We start from the raw sequence: 23225 nt of genomic DNA on the forward strand, positions 1-23225 counted from the left end.
CAGATTTTTCTGAAGAAGGGTCCAGACCCGAAACGTCAGCTTTCCTGCTCCTCTGATGCTGCTTGGCCTGCTGTGTTCAACCAGCTGTACACCTGGTTATCTCTACTTTAACTTGGAGTGTTTTTACAGTCAATCTTGTAGTGTTCTTCATTTTACTTTAAAAAGAGAGGGACTCAAATGTTCATTTGACTGTAATTGTATATGTCAATGTAAACCTTACCCACATTTACAGAACAATCGCCTTTGACTCACAATCAAAGACATTTTCTTTACTTCAAAAAAAGAGGCAGCGCTTGCTAAACATTTTCCCATTTTGGCACTGGGGAATTACTGAGACCCCAGGATAAGAGCTCAACAAGTAACAGAGAAAACAGGTGGAAGTGTGCAAGGAGAAAGCTCTAAATGTGGCAAGAGGGAAAGCTACTTCATCATCAAGGTTTTTAAGTAGAAAGCACCTACCTAGTATGCAGGATTCAGACCTACAATATCCAATAGTTAAGCCACGTAAACGTTAGAAAAAACCCTAATAGAAGTCTTGCAGATTTTGGAAGGGAGCACCACAAACGCTGCATCAGAGCTCACAACCCCAAAACTTTAGCTGCTGACTCCACTGGAAATCACAAACCACAGTTTAGAGTCCCTGAATTAATGCACCACCTGTCATAATCTACTTCACATGTGATCACTTGTAGATTTATATCTTCATTCATATTTAGACTTTAAATTTGGTTTCATATTATTAACTGTTTCATGCATTCAACTATTCCGTGGAAGAATAAAGTTTCAATCTCAAGACTCATTTAAAGTTGATTATATTTGTTGTACAGTGTTGTGTCTTCCACACAAAGTTACGTCTCTACTTTGTGGTGTCTTGGTCCGATTAATGTTTTCAAGTTATTACAGGGGGCAGTTCAAGTTAGCAATAGTGAGAAGGGTCAACAATGAATGTTAAACTGACAAAGCAATGCCTCAGAGAAGACTGTAGGGGGGCAGGATTTATTTAACATCTATTACTGCAAAGACTACGCAATCCAAGGAAAAGATTTGGATACCTAACAATTGTATTTGATTATAGGACTACTGCTCATGCAATGACAGGGATAGCTCTAGCAGAGTTGCTAATGGGGAGAAGACTCTACACCAGTCTGATCTTCCCAGACCTTGAGGTTGGGTGGGTGGTGGGGGTGGAGTGAAACGGCATCAGGAACGCTAATGTAAGACATAAGACTCCGCTAAGCGAAAGAGACAGTTTTTACTTCATTGGACAAAGTTTGGTGTAGGAACCATTGGAATGGCCCTGCATGGGAAAGGGGCATGGTCAACCTGAGGTCAGGTCTAGTGACATATAAAGTTTGGGTAGGAGTGATGGTCCTGAACAAGCATGTAGACCGTACGAAAGCCGCAAACTCGTAAACAGGGTGGAGGCAAAACAAATCTGATACCTCGGAACAATCGGAAAGGCTGCTGGAAACTGTCAGTTCTCCCTCTCCATCAAGGGACCTTGGAATCTGAGATGGAGACATGTTGTAGAATGCTAACAGAACAATCTTGGTATTGTTATTAACTTTTTGTGATTCATGTAATTAGGAAAGCAACAGGAATGATTGAGTTTGTTGCAAAGAGGATGGCATATAAATATAGTGAAGTCTTGATTCAGCATTGGTGAGACTTCACCTGAAGTATTGTTCTACATTCTACTTACAGAGGAATATACTTGCAGTGGAAGCAGTTCAGACAGGATCACTAAGCTGATTCCTGAAGTGTCTCATGAAGAAAAGTTAAGCAGGCTGGCTCCAAACTGATCGGAGTTTATAAGAATGAGAGGTGATCTTATTTAAAACAGAAGATTCTGAGGGGGCTTGACAGATAGACTCTGGGAAGATGCTTCTCCTCATGGGAATCCAGACCTAAAGTACACTGTCTGTGTAGAGTTTGCATGTTCTCCACATTTCTCCATAGGTATCTGCCAGGTGCTTTGGTTTCCTCCCACAGTCCAAAGATGTAAAGGTTAGATGGATTGGCCATGGTAAATTGCCCCAAAGTGTCTCGGGACGTGTGGGCTAGGTGGATTCACCATGGCAAATGTGGGGTTATGGGGATAGTGTGGTGGAGGGGATTGGGGCAGATGTCTAGGTGGGATGGCCTTCGGAGGATTGGTACAGACTCAATGGGCTGAATGACCTCTATCTGCTCTGTAGGAATTCTATGATTCAAAATAAAAACAAAGGGTCTTCATTTAAGAATTCAGAAGAAATTTCCTCTGACAGTCATTATTCTTTGGAAGTCTCTTCCATAGACAGCAGTGGAGGCTGACAGTCTCGTACATATTTAAGGCTCAGTTAGACAAATTTTCAATTGACAAGGGAGTCAACGGTTATTAAGAACAACCAAGAAAGTAAAGTTAAGGCCACAATCAGAACAGCCATGATCTTACCAAATGCACTACTCCTGGTCATGCAGTAAATCAAATGATTCACTGAAGGAGAGTTGTTATTTTTCTCCATGTCCCCGATGTCTTTTCAGTCAATGTAGCAGATACCATCCCAACCACAGTCCATTTTCCTGACCTTGTTTAAGTCAATTAAGCTGTTGTTCTTAAATAATGCTTTCAAAATCAAGCAAAGACTGAACCACATTAGGGGTTTGCAAACTCTAAACGATCCTCCTAAACATTAATGATAGATGTGAGTCTATCAGCACAAGTAGTACAATTTATACCAATCAAGTGTTGATTGACGGTTTACATTTAAATTGTGCTTTGAAGATAGATAGAGATACTTAAATGCTCTTCAAAGTTAGAAAAGAAGTAAATCATCAAGCAAAAGGAAGAGATATTTTTTGAAAAAAGAGTAATAGCTGGTATTTAAGAAGTGTTTTACACTCAAAAAATTGTGCAAGCCATTCAACCCTTTCGGTTGTTTTGCTGTTCAGTTAGATCATGGCTAAGTATCCCCGAATCCATTTACCCATTTTTGATGTACTGTATTTCTTTCTCAACTTTTCGCTAACTAACTTTTCATATCCTCTAACTTCATGATAGCACAGGTTTTCCACCACTGCTATTGTAATTGTTTTTGTCTTTAAGATCTAATACTCATTGACACTTACTTCACTAATTTAAACTTCAAACAACTTTGCACACCTTTGATTCATATGCATCCCTCTTTGGCTGTCACAAATTGGCACAATTCAAACTTCATTCCTGCACTTATAACTTACATTCACAGCAAAAGGGCAGTTTTCACAAGCAAAACAGTGAGAATTAGCAACTATATTCTTGCTAGTTCATAAGCAGGAAAATCTTGCATATAACCAGCAACATAATAACCGCTTTCAGCATACACAAACTGTCCCAGAAGAACAGCATAGATTAATTAGTGACTGAACATTTCTGATGTTTACAAGGAGGCAGAGAAAGTATGGACAAGCTGACAATTTGTAAAGAAGTGGCAAGATTGGGTGATAACGGGGGCCAAAAACTTCAGGAGCCTTGAGTAGGGGTGCACTGCTCTTCTTGGCCCACAATGACTGCCGCCATTTATCTTTTAGAGCTGTAACCTATTGTTTCACAACCAAGTTTTTCAATCCCCATGCATCCCATGCAGAAACAGTTCACTTCAAATCGGGCACTGTAGGAGCCAGTATCCAGTAACCAACATATTGGCCTCCAAAAATGAAACAGACAACACAAGAAAAGAGAAACAAGGCACTTGCATTATTACATATAGACATCTCCATCACTGAAAAAACTTCATTTCAAGATTAGGTGGACTCTTCTTATTAGCGAAACAATCAAGATATTTCAATTATTTCTAATACTTATGCACAGGTTTGGCTAGCCGTGTTCTAATGGCTAGTTTACATTTGACATCCAACCAAACAGAAACCATTCTGAATACCTGATCCAAATTTCTAAACAAATAGATTTGTTCATGGTTGTGATTTGTTTCTTGTCATTCAAAGGATTAGTCATTTAGGCCATAGTTATGTTGTCTCCTAAGAAATTATTCTTCTACTGGCTTCAATTCAAATAACTCGCTTGCATCTTTCAGATGGTTTGTCTTTCAGAATTATACAACACAAGCAGATAGATTCAGTTTACATTCAGCTGTGGTTCTTCAAACAAGCTATACAATTAGGTCCACTTACTTGCTCTTTTCCCACAAATTTGCATTTTTCCCCTTCAAGTTCATATGTTACTGTTGTCAAAGTTGTCAATGTCAAAGTTACTGTTAAATCTACTTACACCACACTTTCAGAGGGTACCTTCAGTCATAATAACTTGCTGCATAAAATAATGTCTCATATCCCTTGTATAGATCTTTTTCCACTCAATGGAACTTACTTATTTATCTGCACTTATACAAAAGTGGATATAATAGGCTTTCCGACCCGGATGCATGCTTGTTATCACAAATCAGTTAGTCTCTCAATGTCATTCATTTTCATTGAGGCAATGACCACAAGATTAAAAATTATGTGCTAAATACAAATTAGGAATTACCAGGTCATGTAAGGTAATCTACTTACCCTTTTGCTGCAGACCACCTGACAATAGTATCTTTGTCCTTCAACCCAAATAGCAGTTGCTCTGGAAAAGGGTCACAAAAAAGTGAACAACAAGTGAATTGTGTGATGGAACTTCCATCACAACATTGACTGAGTATATTTCTCTATTAATTTTCACAAATTAAAAAACATCTTTCAAATATATCATTCATTCCCTCACATTGCTCATAATGTAATAGACATAAGATTCACATAAAACATCCTTTCTATATTGCAGGTTTACAGTACCAGTTTACCAGTACTAGTTTCAAAGGTAATACTTTGTCTGAAATAGTACAAAGATGATGCAGGTGAATTTATCCCTTGTATGCCCAGTACAGACGTTAAGTATTTAATAAGTGTTATAAATTTAACTGCTTTTGTTCAGTAAATGATACACTACGCACTTGTAGGAATATAAATACACTAGATATTCAAACTACACAAGAGAGAACTCCAGATTCTCTAATGATTCAGCAAATTAAGCATGAAATTGAATTTAAAAACAAAAATAAAAACCGGCCCAGAAAGTATCAACTTTGATCCTGATCTTCACTGGCACTTCATTTGGTAGTAGGGATGCTGCAATTGGCCCCAGCATCCCATGTGAGGAGAAAGAAAATCAAAAGACAATCGCACGCCTTATCAGTATTCTACAAGCATAGCTTTGACCAGTTTGCTCCAATTATTTCTCAACGTTAACTATCCAAACTAACCTTGAAAAGAGCATGAAAACTCATTTGATACCTGCTATCAACATTTTCAAGTGAATAGGGAGGGAAGCAACTAACGAAATAGACATACATCAACTTCATGGGTTTGAACGAACAATTCAGAAGTCTATACATAAATAAAGGGAAAGGAATACTTAATGAAGGGAGGTACCTCTTCTCAAAGAATACATCCAAAACGCTTTCTTACCAATTTCTATTTCACATGTAATTTATGAAGGATAATTTCACGTGTTCAATAGAAGTAAAAACTTAGTCTACCCTGGGCACACTGTAATGAAAAGTGCGTTATTAACATAAACAAATAAGCTGTATTGTCTAGTCAATCATAAAACTTGTTGGATCAAAGGTACATGCAGAAATAGACAAACAGAACACCAGCTGTCAATCTTACCAAAGTAAAACATCAAGCAGCCTACGGAAACAATTTATTACGGCATGACATATAGGAATGCTGTTGCTACTATTTAAATTTCAACGTTTCTTCAAATGAAAGGTTGTGGTAAAAGTAAGAAGAATTTCAAATGGTGTCATTTATTTTTGTTTCAAAAGGAAAGGTCAAAGAATACAAGATAAAGCAGCTACTAAGAGGTGTCAAGTAAAACCATATGAAACGAGGAAAGACAGAATCATGTATCTGTTAACTGTTTTGTGCAAAATAGTCACAATCCAGTTTCCAGTGGCCATCAAAAATGGTAATATCACTCAAAGGTGGTAATGTATTGATCTCAAAGTTTGTAAGTTGTCAGTGGTGAGGTTGTAAAAACTCTGCCAAAATTTAAGATGATATATCAATAATTGAAAGTCGAGACAGTTTTACTCTTCATCTATCATAATGCTAGCCTTGGAATACACCACTAAGTGCCTGAAATAATTTTGCAAACATTCAGCATCTAAGAATGAAATTCACATTAGAAACCCTTCCTTTTTTTTTGCCAATTTCTCAACCCTCCGCCTGAAGATGCTGCTTCTTAGACATAGTTCCACCAAGCCCTGCGATACCTCATAAGTTACACGTTTTATCACAAGCAAGCTTGGACAATTACTGCCAACAGAAACTTCAACAAGTGAGCAATGTAGACAAGCCTAAACATGCTCTTATCTAATATTCACATATACATAACGAAATGTGTTCAGCAATCAAGGATAGCAACTCTGCCTAATTTGCCTTTCCTTACCAAAGGATCTTTAGACAAATTGCCATGTGCCTATATCTATACCTGTGAAAAGCAGCTAACTCAGCACAAACTGGACGCTGAACCTGAACTCTCTTGGCTTGTATGGTTCAGCTATTCAGCTTGAAAAACAAAAGTGAATGGATCCTTGAAGTAAAAGCCTACTTCCATGAGCCAATTCTTACTCTTTGAATCATACTACAACATTGGTGGAATTTAAAATTAGAAAAGCTAATCTCAGTAATGGTGACAATGAAATTATCATCAATTATTGTACAAACTCAACTGCTTCATCACTGTCCTTTAGGGAAGGATATCTGTCATCCTGGCCTGCGCTGGCCTATATGTGGCTCCAGACCCACAACGTGATTGACTCTGAACAACTTTCTGGGTGCAACAACAAGACACTCGGTTCAAAGGCAAATAAAGATGGGCAGTAAATACCAGTGGCTCTCATATCCCATCAAAAAATAAAAAACAAAATTTCAGAAATTTGTTGACCAAAATTAATACAGAAAAAATTGCCACTATAATTTTTTATTTAAAATATTGTTCATTTATTCGAAAACCTAAGCCAAGCTGCTGTCTAAAATGGTTGACTGTGGCAGTCCATAAGCATTTTGCACATGATATGCTTTATTCTTCACAAACACACCTACTATATTCTCTATCTCTCCAGGGATATCATATTCATCATCGTCATCATTATCATCTTCTGTTCTTGATTCCATTTTCTGTATAGATGAAATGTTGCTAGTAGCTTGACCAGCCATTTGTAAGTTGAGTGCCAAAGATCTGCTCCCACGCTGATACCTAAATATTAAAAAATTGCATTGAGTTATGATGACGTGTTGTCTAAATTAATCATTTCTAATATCACCGACTGTACAAATGATACTTGTATCTTGAACTTTTTAGAAACAATATTTTGGAAAGATACTGGTTACAGCAGAAACAATACTGCATTTGAAAGAAAAAGCTACTTGAATGGAGAAGCCAAATCTCATTCAAAGGGCGTCACATTACAGTTTGTGGGTTGAAAAAAAAATTGGATTTCAATCCAATAATGTCTGAGATAATGTGCCTCAAGTACAACAGATTTTTCCTTCTCCATCATTCTATGCAACCCCTTTTATCCATGTTTGACACATGAAAACCCACTGGAAGGCATCGTCACAAGTGGAGGGCTCCCAAAGGAGAATACAAAGCCTACACCACTATCTCCAGGACAGGAAATTTGGCCAGCCTTAAATAATCCAGGAAGACAGCTAAATGCCCGCAATGTGTGTGTAAAGTGACTTCATCTATTCCAACATTCTGTGAATAATTTTTTTGCTGGTTTGAACCGTTACTGGCCAAGGCACTTTTCAGATAACAATCTGCTGAATTTTAGTTTTTTCCTGTAGACATTTAAGTTGCGTGTATGTTAGTTTTCATGAAGGGTAGCTGTATATATTCACAGTTTAAAACTTCTGTTAACAATCTTTATAGTTTTGCTTGAGTAAATTTTCTTTGCAATAAACAAGTCTTTTATTTATTACTAAAGGAACCTGGCTGACTGGTTTCTGATACTGAGCTATATGTAGTCTCTGTATACAGAGACAATCTCAACTCCATTTTTATATTCAAACTCTGTTATCCCCACTGGTCACAAGGAAAGGCATCAATTCATTCCTAACTCAGACAATAATTTAAAGTAAAAAGAACATGTTAAAACCAAACCAAAAAAAAATTAAAAACTATCAATGCATTCAAAAAATATGCTTATACTCCCAAACTCAAGAAAAATAACGTCCAATTTTCTTCTCTCTAACTGCAATCTTCACTCATTGGTCAAGTATTCAATACCCAACATACAAGTTGAAATTCAAAGGACAAAACTATTTCAACATTTGATTAGAAACTTGTTTGTTGCACTCATATAGACTATCCAAATTTTGAAAGTGTTGCTTCACCCTGCCTCTATTGGAAGGGATTAAAGATTTTTTTCCCCTTTTGGACTGGAAACTGCATTGGAATTGGACTGTGGTACAGCTGAAAATACAAGGAGAATTTTGAAATTTGAAAAAATCCAATGGTGCATTTTCTCAGCTGTGCTGGTCAATGTTGCTTTTCGAAGCAGTGAGGGGGATACTTTGAGATCAAGAGTCTTGGACTTAAGGAAGACTACCTGACAATATCCCTCGGATTGGTTGAGTTGCAGCATGCCACAGATCTGACTGTGCAGGGCAACCAGAGATCTCCAGATAAGGCAGGTTGTATACATCTGTCTCTTCCCATGTGTGTGAATTAACAGAAAGGCCAAGAAAATTGAAACAAAATAATCCAGCAAGACCTAGATCTACCAGATAAACTACAAAAGTGAAGAGTGACCACTACTTTACAGACAACAGTATGTCATCAGTGCTAACAATCAAATGGACCTGAAACAGACAACTTGACCAATCCTTGTGATCTAAACTTTCGACTTTCAGAATTTTTTGTCCTTGTCTATATTATTTTCCACCCACAATATTTACGTCAAACAGTCAGTCTTTTGCCTGTCTTCATTGTGACTCAGAGTGCATGTGAGTGTGCGCATGTATTTAGAGTTTTTAAAGAGGTATAGTTTAAGTCACATAATAGTAGATTAATAATCCTTTCCTTTCTCTTTTTGGAGATTTTCTATTTCTTAATGTTAAGTATGTCACAATAAACAAAGTTATTTTCTGTTAATGATGAAACCTGTATAAATTTTTTTTTCCTGAATAGCAGTCAGTCAGGCAAGTTGTTCACTTTGGTGGTCTAATTAGGATTTCATTTGTATTGTGACGGCTTGCGGAACAGTGGGGCACAATTAACAGTAATACTGTGCTACCCTTGATGGAAAGATCAAAATGAAAAACATGAGTGAGGAATTTTGACCGAAACTAATTTCTAGCTAACCATTTTACTCCACAACAAGCTGATTTTTTTTAACTTGCTTTCTATCTCAAGCACAAAACTGTTGATTGAAGAACCGTGGTCTGAAATCTCACTTACCTCCATCTTGCAACCTTTGGTTTCAGAAATGTAAGACCCAACCTTTGAATGAGTTTAATGCCTAGTTTGCGAAGAATAGTGTGGTTACACTCAGGAATGTTGCGTTCATCGAGGCACTTCAAAACTGTTGGAGCTAGAGAAGAAACCAATTTCAAAGAATTATTCAAAATGCTGATTACAATGTGTAAAGTTGGTTGAACTCAAGATAAAAGGGGAAGCCAATTTGATTATTAATCCTAATTTTTCTCCTGGGCATTTTTAATATTGGAATTCTTGTATTTCTATAGTTTAAGCAATGCCCAGGAAGCAGCTGAACCTGATTCTCAATTTTGTAGAACTCCATTATCAAACTCTTCATGTTATGTTGCAAATCATTCTCATAGAATAGTACTTGAAAGTTAACAGTTTTCATATCATAAAGTTTTGGATGAACGTATAAATAGGTTTTCTTTCTTTCCTAAAAAAATGGAAACCAGTGGTACATTTCAAAGGGCAGATCTGAGTGGCAATTTCTGTGTTGTTAACATCTAGAAGAAAGGTCACTGTTCTCAAAATGTTAAGTCTTCTTTCTCTCTACAGACAGTGTCACACCTGCGGAGTTTCGGTAGCAATTTCTTTTTTTGTTCCAGATTTCCAGCATTGCAGTTCTTTGTTTTATTTTATTGTTAACATCTAGTTTGATTATACGCTGTAATCAAAAAATCTACTGGGTCAGATCAAATAAGCAGTCCTGAAAAAGGGTAATACCTGAAATGTTGACTTCTCCTTTCCTCCAGATGCTGCCTGGCTTCCTGTGTTCTTCCAGCCTCCTGTTTGTCTCCCTTGATTCCAGCATTTGCAGTTTTTGTGTCTCTAACCATTACCAAGGGACTGGGATAAAGAACTGAGATAAAATCTCCTGGGTTTACGACTAGTGAAGGAGTAGTTTGTGATTTAGGGCTGGCAGTTCAGAAATTTTCTGTGTTGCCTTGGAACAGCTGGTGTAGCAATCTTTATCTAAGCCTGGAAGATGATCTTTAAAGAAATCTTTTTGTCCATACCTACTTCAGAAATTGTTCACAATTTCTGCTGGCACTTCTTACAGGTTCCAAGTAGACCTTAGACTCATCAGCCAGAAGTACCAGCAAATAACCTTTCAGCAGCTCTTCATTTTATTCCTCCTTCTCTTCAAATGAGCGTGGTTCCCAATCACCTCCAAGCTATTAGGGCTGTACTAGGGTATGCACCTGTGGGTTTCCATTCGTCAGTTTAAATCTTTAAGTATGTCCTTAATTGCATCTAACTCAAACCACTTTTCAGTCCTTCAATTCTGGACTTGTACAAGTCATTTTCTTAGTATTTCCCACGTCTGGTAGCACAGGCATCAAGAAGGAAATATCTACTTTCACTCCATGAGTCCCTTCCCACTCAGAATACAAGAACATTTCTGCACTGCAGAAATTCACCAAAGATCCTCAGACTGCACCTTCCAAACCCATGACCACTTCCATCTAGAAGGACAAGGGCAGCAGATATATGGGAACACCATCACCTACAAGTTCCTCTCCAAATCACTCACCATCCCAAATTGGAAATATATCGCCGCTCCTTCACCATCGCTGGGTCAAAAACCTGGAATTCCCTCCCTAATAGCATTGTGGGTCAACCCACAGCAGGAGGACTGCAGCGGTTCAAAAAGGCAGCTCATCACCACCTTCTCAAGGGCAACTAAGGATGGGCAAGAAATGCTGGCCAGTCGGCGATGCCCACATCCCACAAATAAATAAAAAAAAAACAGAAGAATATATGAAACAGGAGCAGGAGTAGGCCATTCAGTCCCTCAAGCATGCTCTGCCAGTGTATAAGACTGTGGTTGTAGTTTTAACTTCACTTTTCTGCCTGTTTTTTCACTCACATGTTGAACAAAAATCTAACGCAGCCTTGAATATATTCAATGATCTAGCCACCAATGCTCCTTTAAGAATGAATTCTAAACACCAACAACCCTCAAAGGAGAAATTCTTCCGTATTTCCATCTTAAATGGGAGACCCCTTATTTTGAAACTGTGCCCTCTGGTTCTAGATTGCCCCAAAGGGAGAAAACATATCTACAGCATCTAGCTGAACAAATTTGTACTTCCAAATCAGTTATCTCCCCTAACACTCACAGCTTGGCTAGTTGCCACACCCTTTACTCTTTTTATTAATATGTTTTCCTGTCTCCCACGTAAAGCAGTTTGGAACATGTGGAAGTATCTAAATGCAAACTAAATTTGTTTCTCATAATCAAATTTTAAATTTATTGATAAAAACAAACTGGCACAGTGACAATTTCTCTGGTTTTGTCTAGAAGTAGGGAGTCCTACAACGGGCGAAGCACGCTCAAATTAGAAAATGGGAGAACTACGCCAAACGAGAGAGCACTACCCAGGAGTCATACGTGGCATTATCATAATAAAACTTAAACTGAATGTAAGCATTTGAATTCCCTAGAATCAATACATAAAACTCCCAAACAGCATGAATTATGCCTAATGTATTGCCTTATTACTAGGTGCATACATTGTTTAGCCTTTTATTTCCTTCCCATAACACAGTGGTCATGCAGAAACAATTTAGTTCAACATTTGCATATGCCTCCAACATAGCAAAACTTGCGCTTTAAGTTATAAAGTAGTACATACGAAAGGTTCGAAGAATTTTTTTCTCTCTTTTACAAACATCGACTGTGCCTAAGATATGATGCTCCAGTGTGCAGCTGGAGAAACACAGCAGGCCAGCTGCCAGCTGTTAGCTTTCATGCTCCTCTGATGCTGCCTGGCCTGCTATGTTCCTTCAACTCCGCACTGTGTTATCTCTGACTCCAGCATCACAGTTCTTACTGTCTCTGCCTGTGCTCTGCCTAAGGAATGTGTCTGGGAACAACTTATACCAAATAAGTGCGGAAGAGGTCTCTAAGCCTAGCTCAGAGATATTCTACCATTTACAGCTCAAAACAGCATATTAAGACTCTAAGGTTTTGGAGTAGATTTGTAGCTCGGGTTGTGGGTGTTGAGGTTGGTTGGCTCGCCGAGCTGGTTCGTTGCTCCGCAGACGTTTCTCCACGAGTACGTGCTCCACAAAGCAGGCTATTAATAAACAGATTGAACTCGACCCCATATACATTCCACTACGGAGGAAACCCAGAAGTGAGGCAATCCATCGCAACAGACCCCAGAGTTTAAAAGCCAGGCGGGAAAACATACCGATGCTTCATCAGAGGCTGCACTGAGGATGTTACCAAGCACAGTAACGAAACGTCTGTGGAACAACAAACCAGCTCGGCAAGCCAACCAACGTCAGCATATTAAGACATTTTTACGTCACAATGGTTGCATGCAACATTGGCATAAAATAAATTATATGTCAAAAAAAAAAAATGGGGTAGCACGGTGGCTCAGCGGTTAGCACTGCTGCCTCACAGTGCCAGGGACCCTGGTTTGATTCCAGCCTTGGACGACTGTGTGGAGTTTGCACATTCTCCCTGTGTCTGCATGTGTTTCCTCCCACAGTCCCAAGATGTGCAGGCGGATTAGCCATGCTAAATTGCCTGTAGTGTTCAGGGATATGTAGATTAGGTGGGTTATAGGAGGATGGATCTGGGTGGGAGCTCTGAGGGTCAGTGTGGACTTGGTGGGCCGAAGGGCCTGTCTCCAAACTGTAGGGATTCTATGATTCTCTGAACTGAACCAAGAAACAGAAGACCGATGCAACAACCAAAGCCGCAAAATGAGTTCACCATTTTAAAGTCAAGAACACGTGTGCCCTACATGAATTCCAATTTGGCATCACAAATTATAACACAGAATCAGAATGATACAATAAATATTTCACTGCATCAATCTTCCATGTAAGAACCACACGCTTTCTGCAGGTGAAATCCCAATTTCATTAAAACAACATATGTAGCATAAAGAAAAACATCATACCAAAGGGTAAAAAGTCATCTCTTTTCCCATGTTTAAATAGTTGTGCCTGTAAGGAAACAAAAAGAATTTTAAATAAATGTCCACAGTTAAACTCTCACATTGTTCTGCTAATTAAAAATAAATCAATTGACAGTTTTGAGCAGCTTGGAGAGAAGGGAGCTGTTTTGTCTAATATTTACTATGGGTTTTTTGTATCAATTATGACCCTGAAAAGCTCACCCTCCAAGAACTTGGATTTTTGAGGAATTCAGTACATGTATCCAGCAACAGTTAGGAGGAATTCAGTTCAAAAAGAAAAATACTGTTCTCTGAAAAACCATCGAAAGATGGTTATTGCTATTTTAATTACAAATTGAGGGAAAACATTAACAAGCGTCATCAACAATTTAACTTCAATTCCCTGAAAATAAAGCTATTTTGCACACATTTGTCATACCTTCACCCCTCAAACTTTGGCATCTTCACAATATGCATTATCACTTCACCCAATGTAATTTGATGAAGTGTTCCAAATGACATAAGGCATTAATTTTGTGCACTGTACATGTGCACTATTACCAATACATGGTCACTTATTTTGATCAGGAATCTGAAATCAAACAAAGATCAATTTGTTGAGAAGAATTAATTCGGATGGTAGAATATGACACCAGATGTATGCCATAAGCAATATAAAAAAAAGAAAAAATAAAACGTGCAAAGAGTGAAATGGAGATAGTGATCAAAATATGAAATGTTAGGGATTGAAAGTTACAACATATGCTGTTGCAAAGTAGACATTTCTCACAGTCACATTAAAAAACATCTGATGGACAATGATAGATGCACAGACAAATTTCATGTTATTCAATTTTAGGTCTCTTGAAAGAATTTAAAATTCAGAGAGATAACATTGATCAAGTCAAAACTCGGAGGGAAGGCCTTTAGAACAATACACGAATCAGCTCATATGTAGGCAAGATTATTTGATCACGGTGGGGTGGCATTATATTCAGGTCTGACCTTGTTTCACCAAATGATGCCGCACTTTCAGCAGCAGTTATTTGATAATAATCAGGAGAAACAACCAGGCCAAACTTCCTGTCTAACATAAGCATGCTGAGACTAACTCTACTGTTTCCTATCATAAAACACATTCAAAATTGGAAAGCTATGTTTTGCATAATCAGTCACAAGATAAATAAGCTTAAATATCAGGGAACCATCACATTGGGCTTTATGAGAAAGATAGAATATTCGTTCAATTTTCCTTCACCCACTTTTAAGTGTTTGCCAACACCCAGTGCCAAGGTTACAAGCAACTTCAACAAATACAACCAAAAATGTCAACCATGAAACTTGTGAGCAAAAGTTGAAAAAATAATGAAATGTTAACCCCACCGTGGTAAATAGTTCAGCATAATTGGTATTTTTTAAGCTGCAGCTACAAACATAATTACAGGTTTGGATAAGGGAAATAAAACCCAAGGCTATGCACCTGTTTTGTAAAAGAATGTAGTGTACAAATACCACTGTTCCTCTTAAATCAAGAACTTATGTGCAGTATTTTAGAACTAAAATATATTGTTCTATTGAAATAATTAACAAAAATGTATAGCCACAAATATACAATAAAGTAACACATTAATGCTTTGCTATCAGGGTTTTCAGTGATATATATTATTTTTACAATAAAAAAATTAAATTTCCTTTAGGGTTACCTGAGCTAACGTTGTAATATCATTCAAAACAGATTAATTTCCTTTATTTGAAGCTGTATCAAAATATCACAATGAAATGTGATGCTTCAGACTACATCAATATAACGCCTGATCATATTTAAACTAGACTATTCAGTCTCCCAATTCACCATGGGCAACACAAAAGGAATGGAGTGACCCAATTAAAGATCTACAAGCTCCAAAGACTGTAAAAATAAGCAGATAAGTAGACAATTCCTAATTCAAGAAAAATAGCACTTGTACAAAACAGAATGGTAATTGCTTACTATTGTCCTTGCCTCAGCTGAAAATTCCTATTTCCGATTAAACATTTCATTATAATTTTATGGTGATTGTCTGAACAGAGAACAAATGCAAGCATTAAGAACAGTTGATTCAGAATAACACAAAGAAGTAAAATTTGCCAGGGAATCTCTAGTATATGATCTCAGATAAACAATGCTTTGCCTTTGGATTAGCAAAGTCGCTAGTACAAGAGTTTATTCTGAAAATACCCATTGTGGCTTGAGAAAGTGGTATTGGTGTGAAGAACTTCAGTTCCACAGAGAAACCAGGGAAGTTACAATTTCTCTATTTGCGCAGATTGTTAAGGGAAGATTTAATAGAGCTGCACAACATTAAGAAAGGTTTTGATACAATATGTTGGAGAAACTGTTTCTAATGACTGAAAGGTTCAGTACCAGAGGACACAAGCCAAACAAAAAAAAAAATCAGAAAACGGTATGCTTATTTTTACATAGCAAGTTATGATCTGGAATGCATCATCTAAAAGGTAGGGTGGAAGCAATTCCATTGTAACTTCCAAAGGTGACGGGATAAATAGTGGAAGGGGAAAACTGCTGCTCCTATGTGCTAGCTTTCTGTGTTTCATGCACAAGTATCTCCAAGTCCCTTTGTGTTGCAAATTTCTGCACTTTTCTTTCCATTTAAATAATACTTTGTAATTTTGTTCTCCATTCTAAAATAAAAACTTCACATTTTCCCACATCATACTCCATTTACCAACTTTTTTGCTCACTTACTTACCAGTATTTTTCTGTAAACTGTTTGTATCTCTTCCTCATCTTGGCTTTCAAACTATTTTTGTGTCACCCACAAATTTGGCTGCAGTACATTCATTTCCTTCCTCCAAGTCATTAATATAATGTAAATTAGTATATAATTACTATGTAGAAACACACAGAGAAAGAATATCTGGCTCAAACATCTTATTTAGCCTGGTATGAAGTTGCATAAACCAGTAGTGCCCTCTCTTCGTTAAACAGTTGCCTAGAACAGCCAAAAACAAAAGCCCACAATGCAAGATTAAACAACTCAAGCTGCTCCAGAAATTGAGGTAAGTAAAGGAATTCACAACAAACTAAGTGTGAAATCCATAGGGTAGGGTGAAAGCCCTACTGTAAAAGGCAGTTCTGAGAAAGCAGTTAAAGTCAACAGAGGAGAGTTTGGCAAGCTACTTGCAGGATATATATTGAAAGCAGACTGCCGGCTCTCTCACAAATGGTTGAGCAAAAGCAGAAATACCCAAAGCAACAATATGAGGATCACTGGTTGCTGGAAAAAATTAAAGGATTTCAAATTCTATATGTGGGGAATAAAGTGTTAATGTCAGTCATGAACAATTGGGCATCAAGGAACCGGATTTAATGTCAGAGAGGATGTGGGCAATTGAGTTTATAAAAGCTGAAAAATACACTTAGTAAGATTCACATTCCAACAGTAGCACTGGAGCAATTGAGCAAAAAAGACAGGAATTTCAACAGCGAAAGCTCAGGTTGGGTAGTTGAGCGTATGTTGCAGAAGGTTAAATAATATAGTTGTTTTGTAAACAAATGCCTCCACTCATTGTAACATAAACTATTTAAGGGTTCACTGGAACTACTTAAGCAGGAAAAGCACAGGGTCAAGACAGTAAGCAAAAATAACTTAACGTAACGTGTAATGGCCCTGTCATTCACTAGTTCCGGCACTTGTTTTTCAAATGAATTTGAACATAGGTATGTAATGAGAGCCCTTCATAACAAGTTCTGTCCTTCTTAGAAAGTTATTTGAGGATGTAGTTGAGCAACAAATGCAGCCTTGTCAACTCTCCAAGGTTGTTCAACAGGTTCCAAGAATTAAAGAGTCACCTCAAAGGGCATTGCTTGTACGTTTGCAGATAGCAAAAGATAGGTGGAGGGACAGGTAGTGTTGAGCAGGCAGGGAGGCTGCATAAGGACTTGGACAGGCTGGGAGAGTGGACAAAGAAGTGGCAGATGGAATACAGTGAGCACTTTGGCAGGAAGAATAGAGGCATGGATTATTTTCTTCATGAGGAAAAGCTTCGGAAATCTGAAGCACAAAGGGACTCAGGAGTCCTAGAAGGATTGGGGAGATCTCATATTGAGAGAGGCGTGGATAGAGTGGACGCGGAGATGTTTCCACTGGTAGGACAGACTAGAATCTGAGGGCATTGCCTCAGTGACGGGACGGCCCTTTAGAATTGAGCTGCAAAGGAATTTCTTCAGCCAGGTGGTGCATCTGTGGAATCCACTGCCACAGAGGGCTATGAGGCCAAATCATTGAGTGTATTTAGGAGAGAGATAGATAGGTTCTTGATTAATTAGGAGATCAAGGGTTACAGGGAGGAGGCAGGAGAATGGTGTTGAGAAACAAATCAGCCATTTATTGCAAAATGCCATAATGTCCTTGGCAATGATTGCAAAAGGACTGGATTATAGAAGTAAAGAATTGTTGTTACAATTATATTAAGGCGCTCGTAAGACCGCACCTGGAGTATTGTCTCAGTTCTGGTCTCCTTACTTGAGGATGGATGTGGTGGCACTGAAGGCAGCTCAGGGGAGTTCACCAGATTGATTCCAGGGATCGAAGGGCTGTGGTACAAGGAGCAGTTGAATAGCTTGAGTTTGTACTCACTGGAGTTCAGAAGAATGATTGAAGTATATAAATTGCTAAAAAGGGATTGATAAGGTGCATGCCTGTGGGACACTCTCGAACAAAAGATCATAGAGTGAGAAGAGGTAGATTCAAAATTGAAGCTGACAATCTGTAGCATTCATTGACCCAGAGTGCAGTGGAGACAGGATCAATCTACAGGTTCAAAAAAGAAATAAGATATGTTTCTGATGAAAAGCGGAATAAAAGTCTATGAGGAACAGGCAGGAAAGTGGAGTTGAGACCTGGATAAGTTCAGCCATGATCATATTAAATGGCAGAATGGGCTTGAGGGGCTGAATCACCTGTTCCCGTTCCCATTTCCTATGTTTCTATCTTCCTAGCCATGATCGAATGGCACAGCAGACTCGTTGGGCTGAATGACATAACTCTGCTTTTATATATCGTATAGACTTATGCTGAAAACAACATGAATAAATATCATAGGAGTCAAGAACCATCCAAAAGATAATCTAATTGGCGTGGGAAGGCCTTTCACCTCGAGATGGAGCCATTGAGTGAGATCAATGGTACATGCAGTGCAGCATGGAAGTGAGAAACAGTATGAAATCTCCTGAATTATTGTCGAATGGAGTACACAAACATGATAATAAATGGTCAGAAATAGACCTAACAGTAACCAAGACCACAGTAGCATAGCAACCATAGGTGATAAGATTGAGGTACTGGCTAAGAATTTGTGTGACAGAAGGGGCTAGGAACAGAATTTAAAGCCAGGATGCCTGTGCAATCCACCACAAAAAGCTTGTATGGCTCTAAGGTTAAGGCAAGGGTCTGCTGACACTCAAATTCCAGGCCTTTGCATGAAGAAATCTGTTAAACGAGATACAACAGGGATAACTCAACCTTTGCAATCCTTATTTTATTATTACATATTATTTTCAAAACAACAAATACAAAGATCCAGGGAGAAGTACAAGGTATGATGCCACCCTGGGAATTTGGCACAGGTGGAAATCTCTGATAATTCTTTCTCAGGTTATAATTTAGATCAGAAATCAGTCTCTGACCTAGATATTAAGAGACAGGAGTGCAAGGAGTAATGAAGACATTTTCAGTTCATGATGAGTTACAGAACATCACCTGCATCAGCTAAATTTTACATGTGGTCAACACATCCAGCAAAAAAAAAAGTATGTCCTGAAAGATATGAAGCCCAAAAGGAGTGTAGGAAGAGATAAACACTCTTTTATAGTAAGCTCAGATAACCAAACAAATCCCTCAACATGCAATTACTTTCCAGTCAGCACCAAGCCATTATCTTCGACAATGCACAATAAGAAACTTATTTCAATAATTACAGTCACTATCACATTGTCAACTGTAGCACAATAATTTAGTATGTGCACTTTGTTAGCAGATTCCCTAAGGCGCTACTTGTGTAACTCCCATTTCAAGATGCGCTTAGAGAGCAAATAGTTTTCATGCATTCTAGACTCTCAAATTATGGTATTTGTGTCATGCACAATTTGATTGAATCATTCATACCGTACAGAGACAGTTAAGCACTGAAAATGAAAGAGCATCAAGCAATTCATAGAGCACATGTGACTGTGCTTTATTTATTAAGTAGAATTGCATACTATCAGTGGGTAACATGAAATATAAATAGTCATTGAGTTTGTCATGCATGGGCTATACTTATTGACAAATCAAATTGAGATCTCAATTTATTGTGCTGGATGATTTTATTTCATACTGTGCAATTTTGGTCTCCTTTTCTGAGGAAGGATCCTCACTCCAAAGTGTGCCATTTTGCATTGAACTGCAATTGGTATCTCAGTTTGGATTACGTGGTCAAGTCTGCATCTTCCTAACTCTCATTCCATCTTCCTTATTTGATGCCACTTTTGCACCCCTGATGAACAACAACTAAGGAGGGGCCCAGGAAGACACCTGACCATTCTACTGGAGAATATTTGGATGCTATAAAGGAGAGAAGATGAAGGGGAGAGAGAAATATTTTTGAAATGAAAGGTAAGGCAAAAAGTGCATATTTTCTTAACATCACAATGTCCCTTCAATATTTTACACAGAAAACAAATCTTGATTAAGCAATATTTAAACTTAGCCAATTAAAAGGTGATCCACATAATCAAGCATTTACCAGAGCCTGAAGCATCCCATCTATCACAACCATGCCTTCCATTGTCTGACTAGCTTTAGACAATGATGTCAGCACCCAATCCAAGAAATCTGGCAATCTTTTCTCTTTGACATCTGGACGAGTTACAAACCTGTTCAGAACCAAAAATACACAATCAATATTTCTGAAACAAAGAATGCGTGTTTTATTATTTAAACTTTTAGATACATATAAAGAATCAAACTACAAGAAATCCCAAGGTAATGACGTCCTGTTTTGTATCACATGCCATCTTCAAGAGATAAAGGAGTGCATGTTTGACAAGAATTGACATGAGCTACACAAAAAAAATTCTACCATTATAGAACAAGCTTGTTGGAAAGGTAAGACATTACAAGTTAAACTTTGGTAGCTGATACAAAAAAGACCAACTCGCAGTGTTAGTGTCATGATCACCAATCAAGTCCATTGCAGTGTCATTGAAATCTACTATGAAAGAGTTCACGTTGCCCTCTTTTTAATTTGTAATAATTCAAGGTAAAGCAAACCAGCAAGTCAAACTTTTGGGATAAACAGGTTACGAGTTTATTACAAGTAATTACTGAAGGTTTCTTAGCGATAGAGAGTTAAAGTAATTAACATGAAATTACAGATACTAAGATTAAAACCAATCATGTTCAGTATTAAAGATAACAAAGTGTGGAGCTGGAGAAACACAGCAGGCCAGGCAGCATCAGAGGAGCAGGAAAGTTGACTTTTCGGGTCGGACCCTTCCCGACCCAAAGTTGCACTTGGGCACTCGAAGTTGCCCAACTACTTCACAGCAGGCCACTAGCTGTTTTCAGATGTCGCTCTTTTTCTCTCTTTTCCTGGAAAGGTGCTTTCTTCAGGAATGGCTCAATATAGAATCTCTCTTTGTCTATTTTGGCCAAAACCTCCTGCAAAGGTAGTCCTCAAAAACTTCTTCATGAGGCTCTGGATCCAAGATGTTCTTGGTCAGGTTTCTTCATATAGTTCAAAAACTCAAAATAATTTTGAGAAATTAAGGTCTCCACAAAGCAAATAAGCAAATTATGCCAAGTCCCTTTGACATTCATCTTCTTGGCTGCTGTTTCTTTTGAAGCTACAATTCTCATACCTCCATTGTCTGCTGTGTCTCTCTACAATCTGCTTAGAGCTTATGTTTCCATTGCTCATGCAGTTGGATACAAGAAAAATTACCCTCCCATATGCTATAAATAGATTTTTGAATAATCCATTCTCCTCTATAAATGACTTTCATTTCTATATTGCATTCCATGACCGCCAGATGACTCAAAGCACCAATACACTTTAAAGTGATTTTACATACAGCGAATTCTCTCAGTACGTGACATGAACCAGATTTTTTTTGTTTTCGTGTTCTTGATTACATGATAAATATCAGCCTGGACATTGAAGATAACTCCCCTGTTCTTCTGTAAAATAGTCACAAAGTGACAATTATTATGGTCTAAGAAGAGGCATTTGACCCATTATACCCACCTCAATCTTCCATCTTTCCCCCTTTCCCTGCACATCATTACTGTCCAAAAAACCATGGTTCCTGGGGTCTTAAAACATCCACCCGAGTTCAAAATTTTAGCTGAAAGACAGCGCCTCCATCAGTGAAACACTGCAAGTACTAGACAAGTGTCAAACTTGATTTCTATGCTCAAGTAAGGGAGTAGGACCACAAAACAACAATGTTTAACATAGTGTCCCATCAATTAAATAATAAGTGATAAGTGATTTATGATTTTGGAAACTTCTGGCCGCTACTTCCTTCGTAGCTGACATTACAACTTCACCACTTAAAGAATCTGCATCAGTGTGCTGGCTATGCTGGCATATTGTCTACAGTTTAGCTTTATTTCCAGTAAGCGGATAAAACAGAGTTACATGTTTCTGAACAAGATAAATCGGTGAACAGTACATTTTCAAAAAGACCTGGAATGTCAAAATCCATACTTTTATTAAGTCTCCAACGTCAATGAAAGAATAATGCGATGCATTTTTGTTGAACTAGCACTAGAGGTGCATAATACGTATTGTTTGCAATATCATCGAATGAGAGACGGAAAAATAATTATGAAACATGCAAACTATTCAACTCAATTTGTCGCAACCAAGAGGTTAATACCCACAGGATTGAATGTTGGTTTTATTTCTGCATGTTAGCATGCCTGGAAGTGAATACCATATGTGACAATTTGACTGAACTCATTTGTTATTACCTAAAGGCTAATGCTCATAACATAAACACTCATGTGCAAATGATAATTGATCTTGTATCCTCATTCTACATTGAAAATCAATTTTCCATTCATGAAAGACAAGATATCTTAGCCCAGATCTTTCAGTCAGCATCAGACAAGGTGTATCCAGCACTGACTGCAATTTAAATTACCTCCTTAACATTTATATTGGAGCCTTGCACCTTGTGTTGCTATGTCACAGGTAGTCCCTTCTGTGAGCTCCTGTCCTTACTGCTGTCCAGGTACACGTCTCTAAACAGCAGCCTGGTGCTTGCTCCATTGGTCATGGTCTGAGGTACAATATAAGACAACCAAAGTATGAGATCCAGCCTGATCATTTTGGGAAAACTTCTGAAATAAAGAGTCACCTGTCAGCATAAAATGTAAACTAACATATTCCCATTAGAAAGTAAGTAAATAGTTACAGGTACTGAGAATTTATTGCCAATATTTCCTTCGGGTTCATTCAACCCCCTCAAAAGCTACGTTCATGCCTTTACTTCACTGGTATGTTTCAGCAAGGCAGAAACCCGTGGATGCAGTCTTCAACTGCAAAGTTCACTGAAATGTTGGACTTACTGAGGGTGTTACCTGAAAGGAGGGGCAACAAATGTAGGCCTAGCCAGCTATGTCCCATTGCATGAACAAAGGTTTAAAATAGTAGTATTACACTCCACCGTTAAACGTGGAAGTTTGGCAGGTTGGAACCAGTTTCCTGATGCATTCAGAGATAGTGGGAACTGCCAATGCTGGAGAATCTGAGAT

The 23225-nt window shown here is 38.0% G+C and overlaps 1 protein-coding gene across 1 annotated transcript in view; it reads right to left on the reverse strand.

Annotated features, from left to right (window-relative positions):
* tbcd (tubulin folding cofactor D) overlaps window positions 1-23225 on the reverse strand; it is a 267266-nt gene that overhangs the window by 205419 nt on the left and 38622 nt on the right. Inside the window, exons 7-11 of the mRNA XM_048610824.1 lie at window positions 20206-20335; window positions 13423-13468; window positions 9476-9608; window positions 7110-7267; window positions 4531-4591 (exon numbers count right to left, since the gene is read on the reverse strand). Coding sequence (XP_048466781.1) covers window positions 4531-4591; window positions 7110-7267; window positions 9476-9608; window positions 13423-13468; window positions 20206-20335 — 528 coding nt within the window. The remainder of the gene's footprint in view (window positions 1-4530; window positions 4592-7109; window positions 7268-9475; window positions 9609-13422; window positions 13469-20205; window positions 20336-23225) is intronic.

Source organism: Rhincodon typus, chromosome 23, assembly GCF_021869965.1.
Source record: "Rhincodon typus isolate 14 chromosome 23, sRhiTyp1.1, whole genome shotgun sequence".
Taxonomy (NCBI): domain Eukaryota; kingdom Metazoa; phylum Chordata; class Chondrichthyes; order Orectolobiformes; family Rhincodontidae; genus Rhincodon; species Rhincodon typus.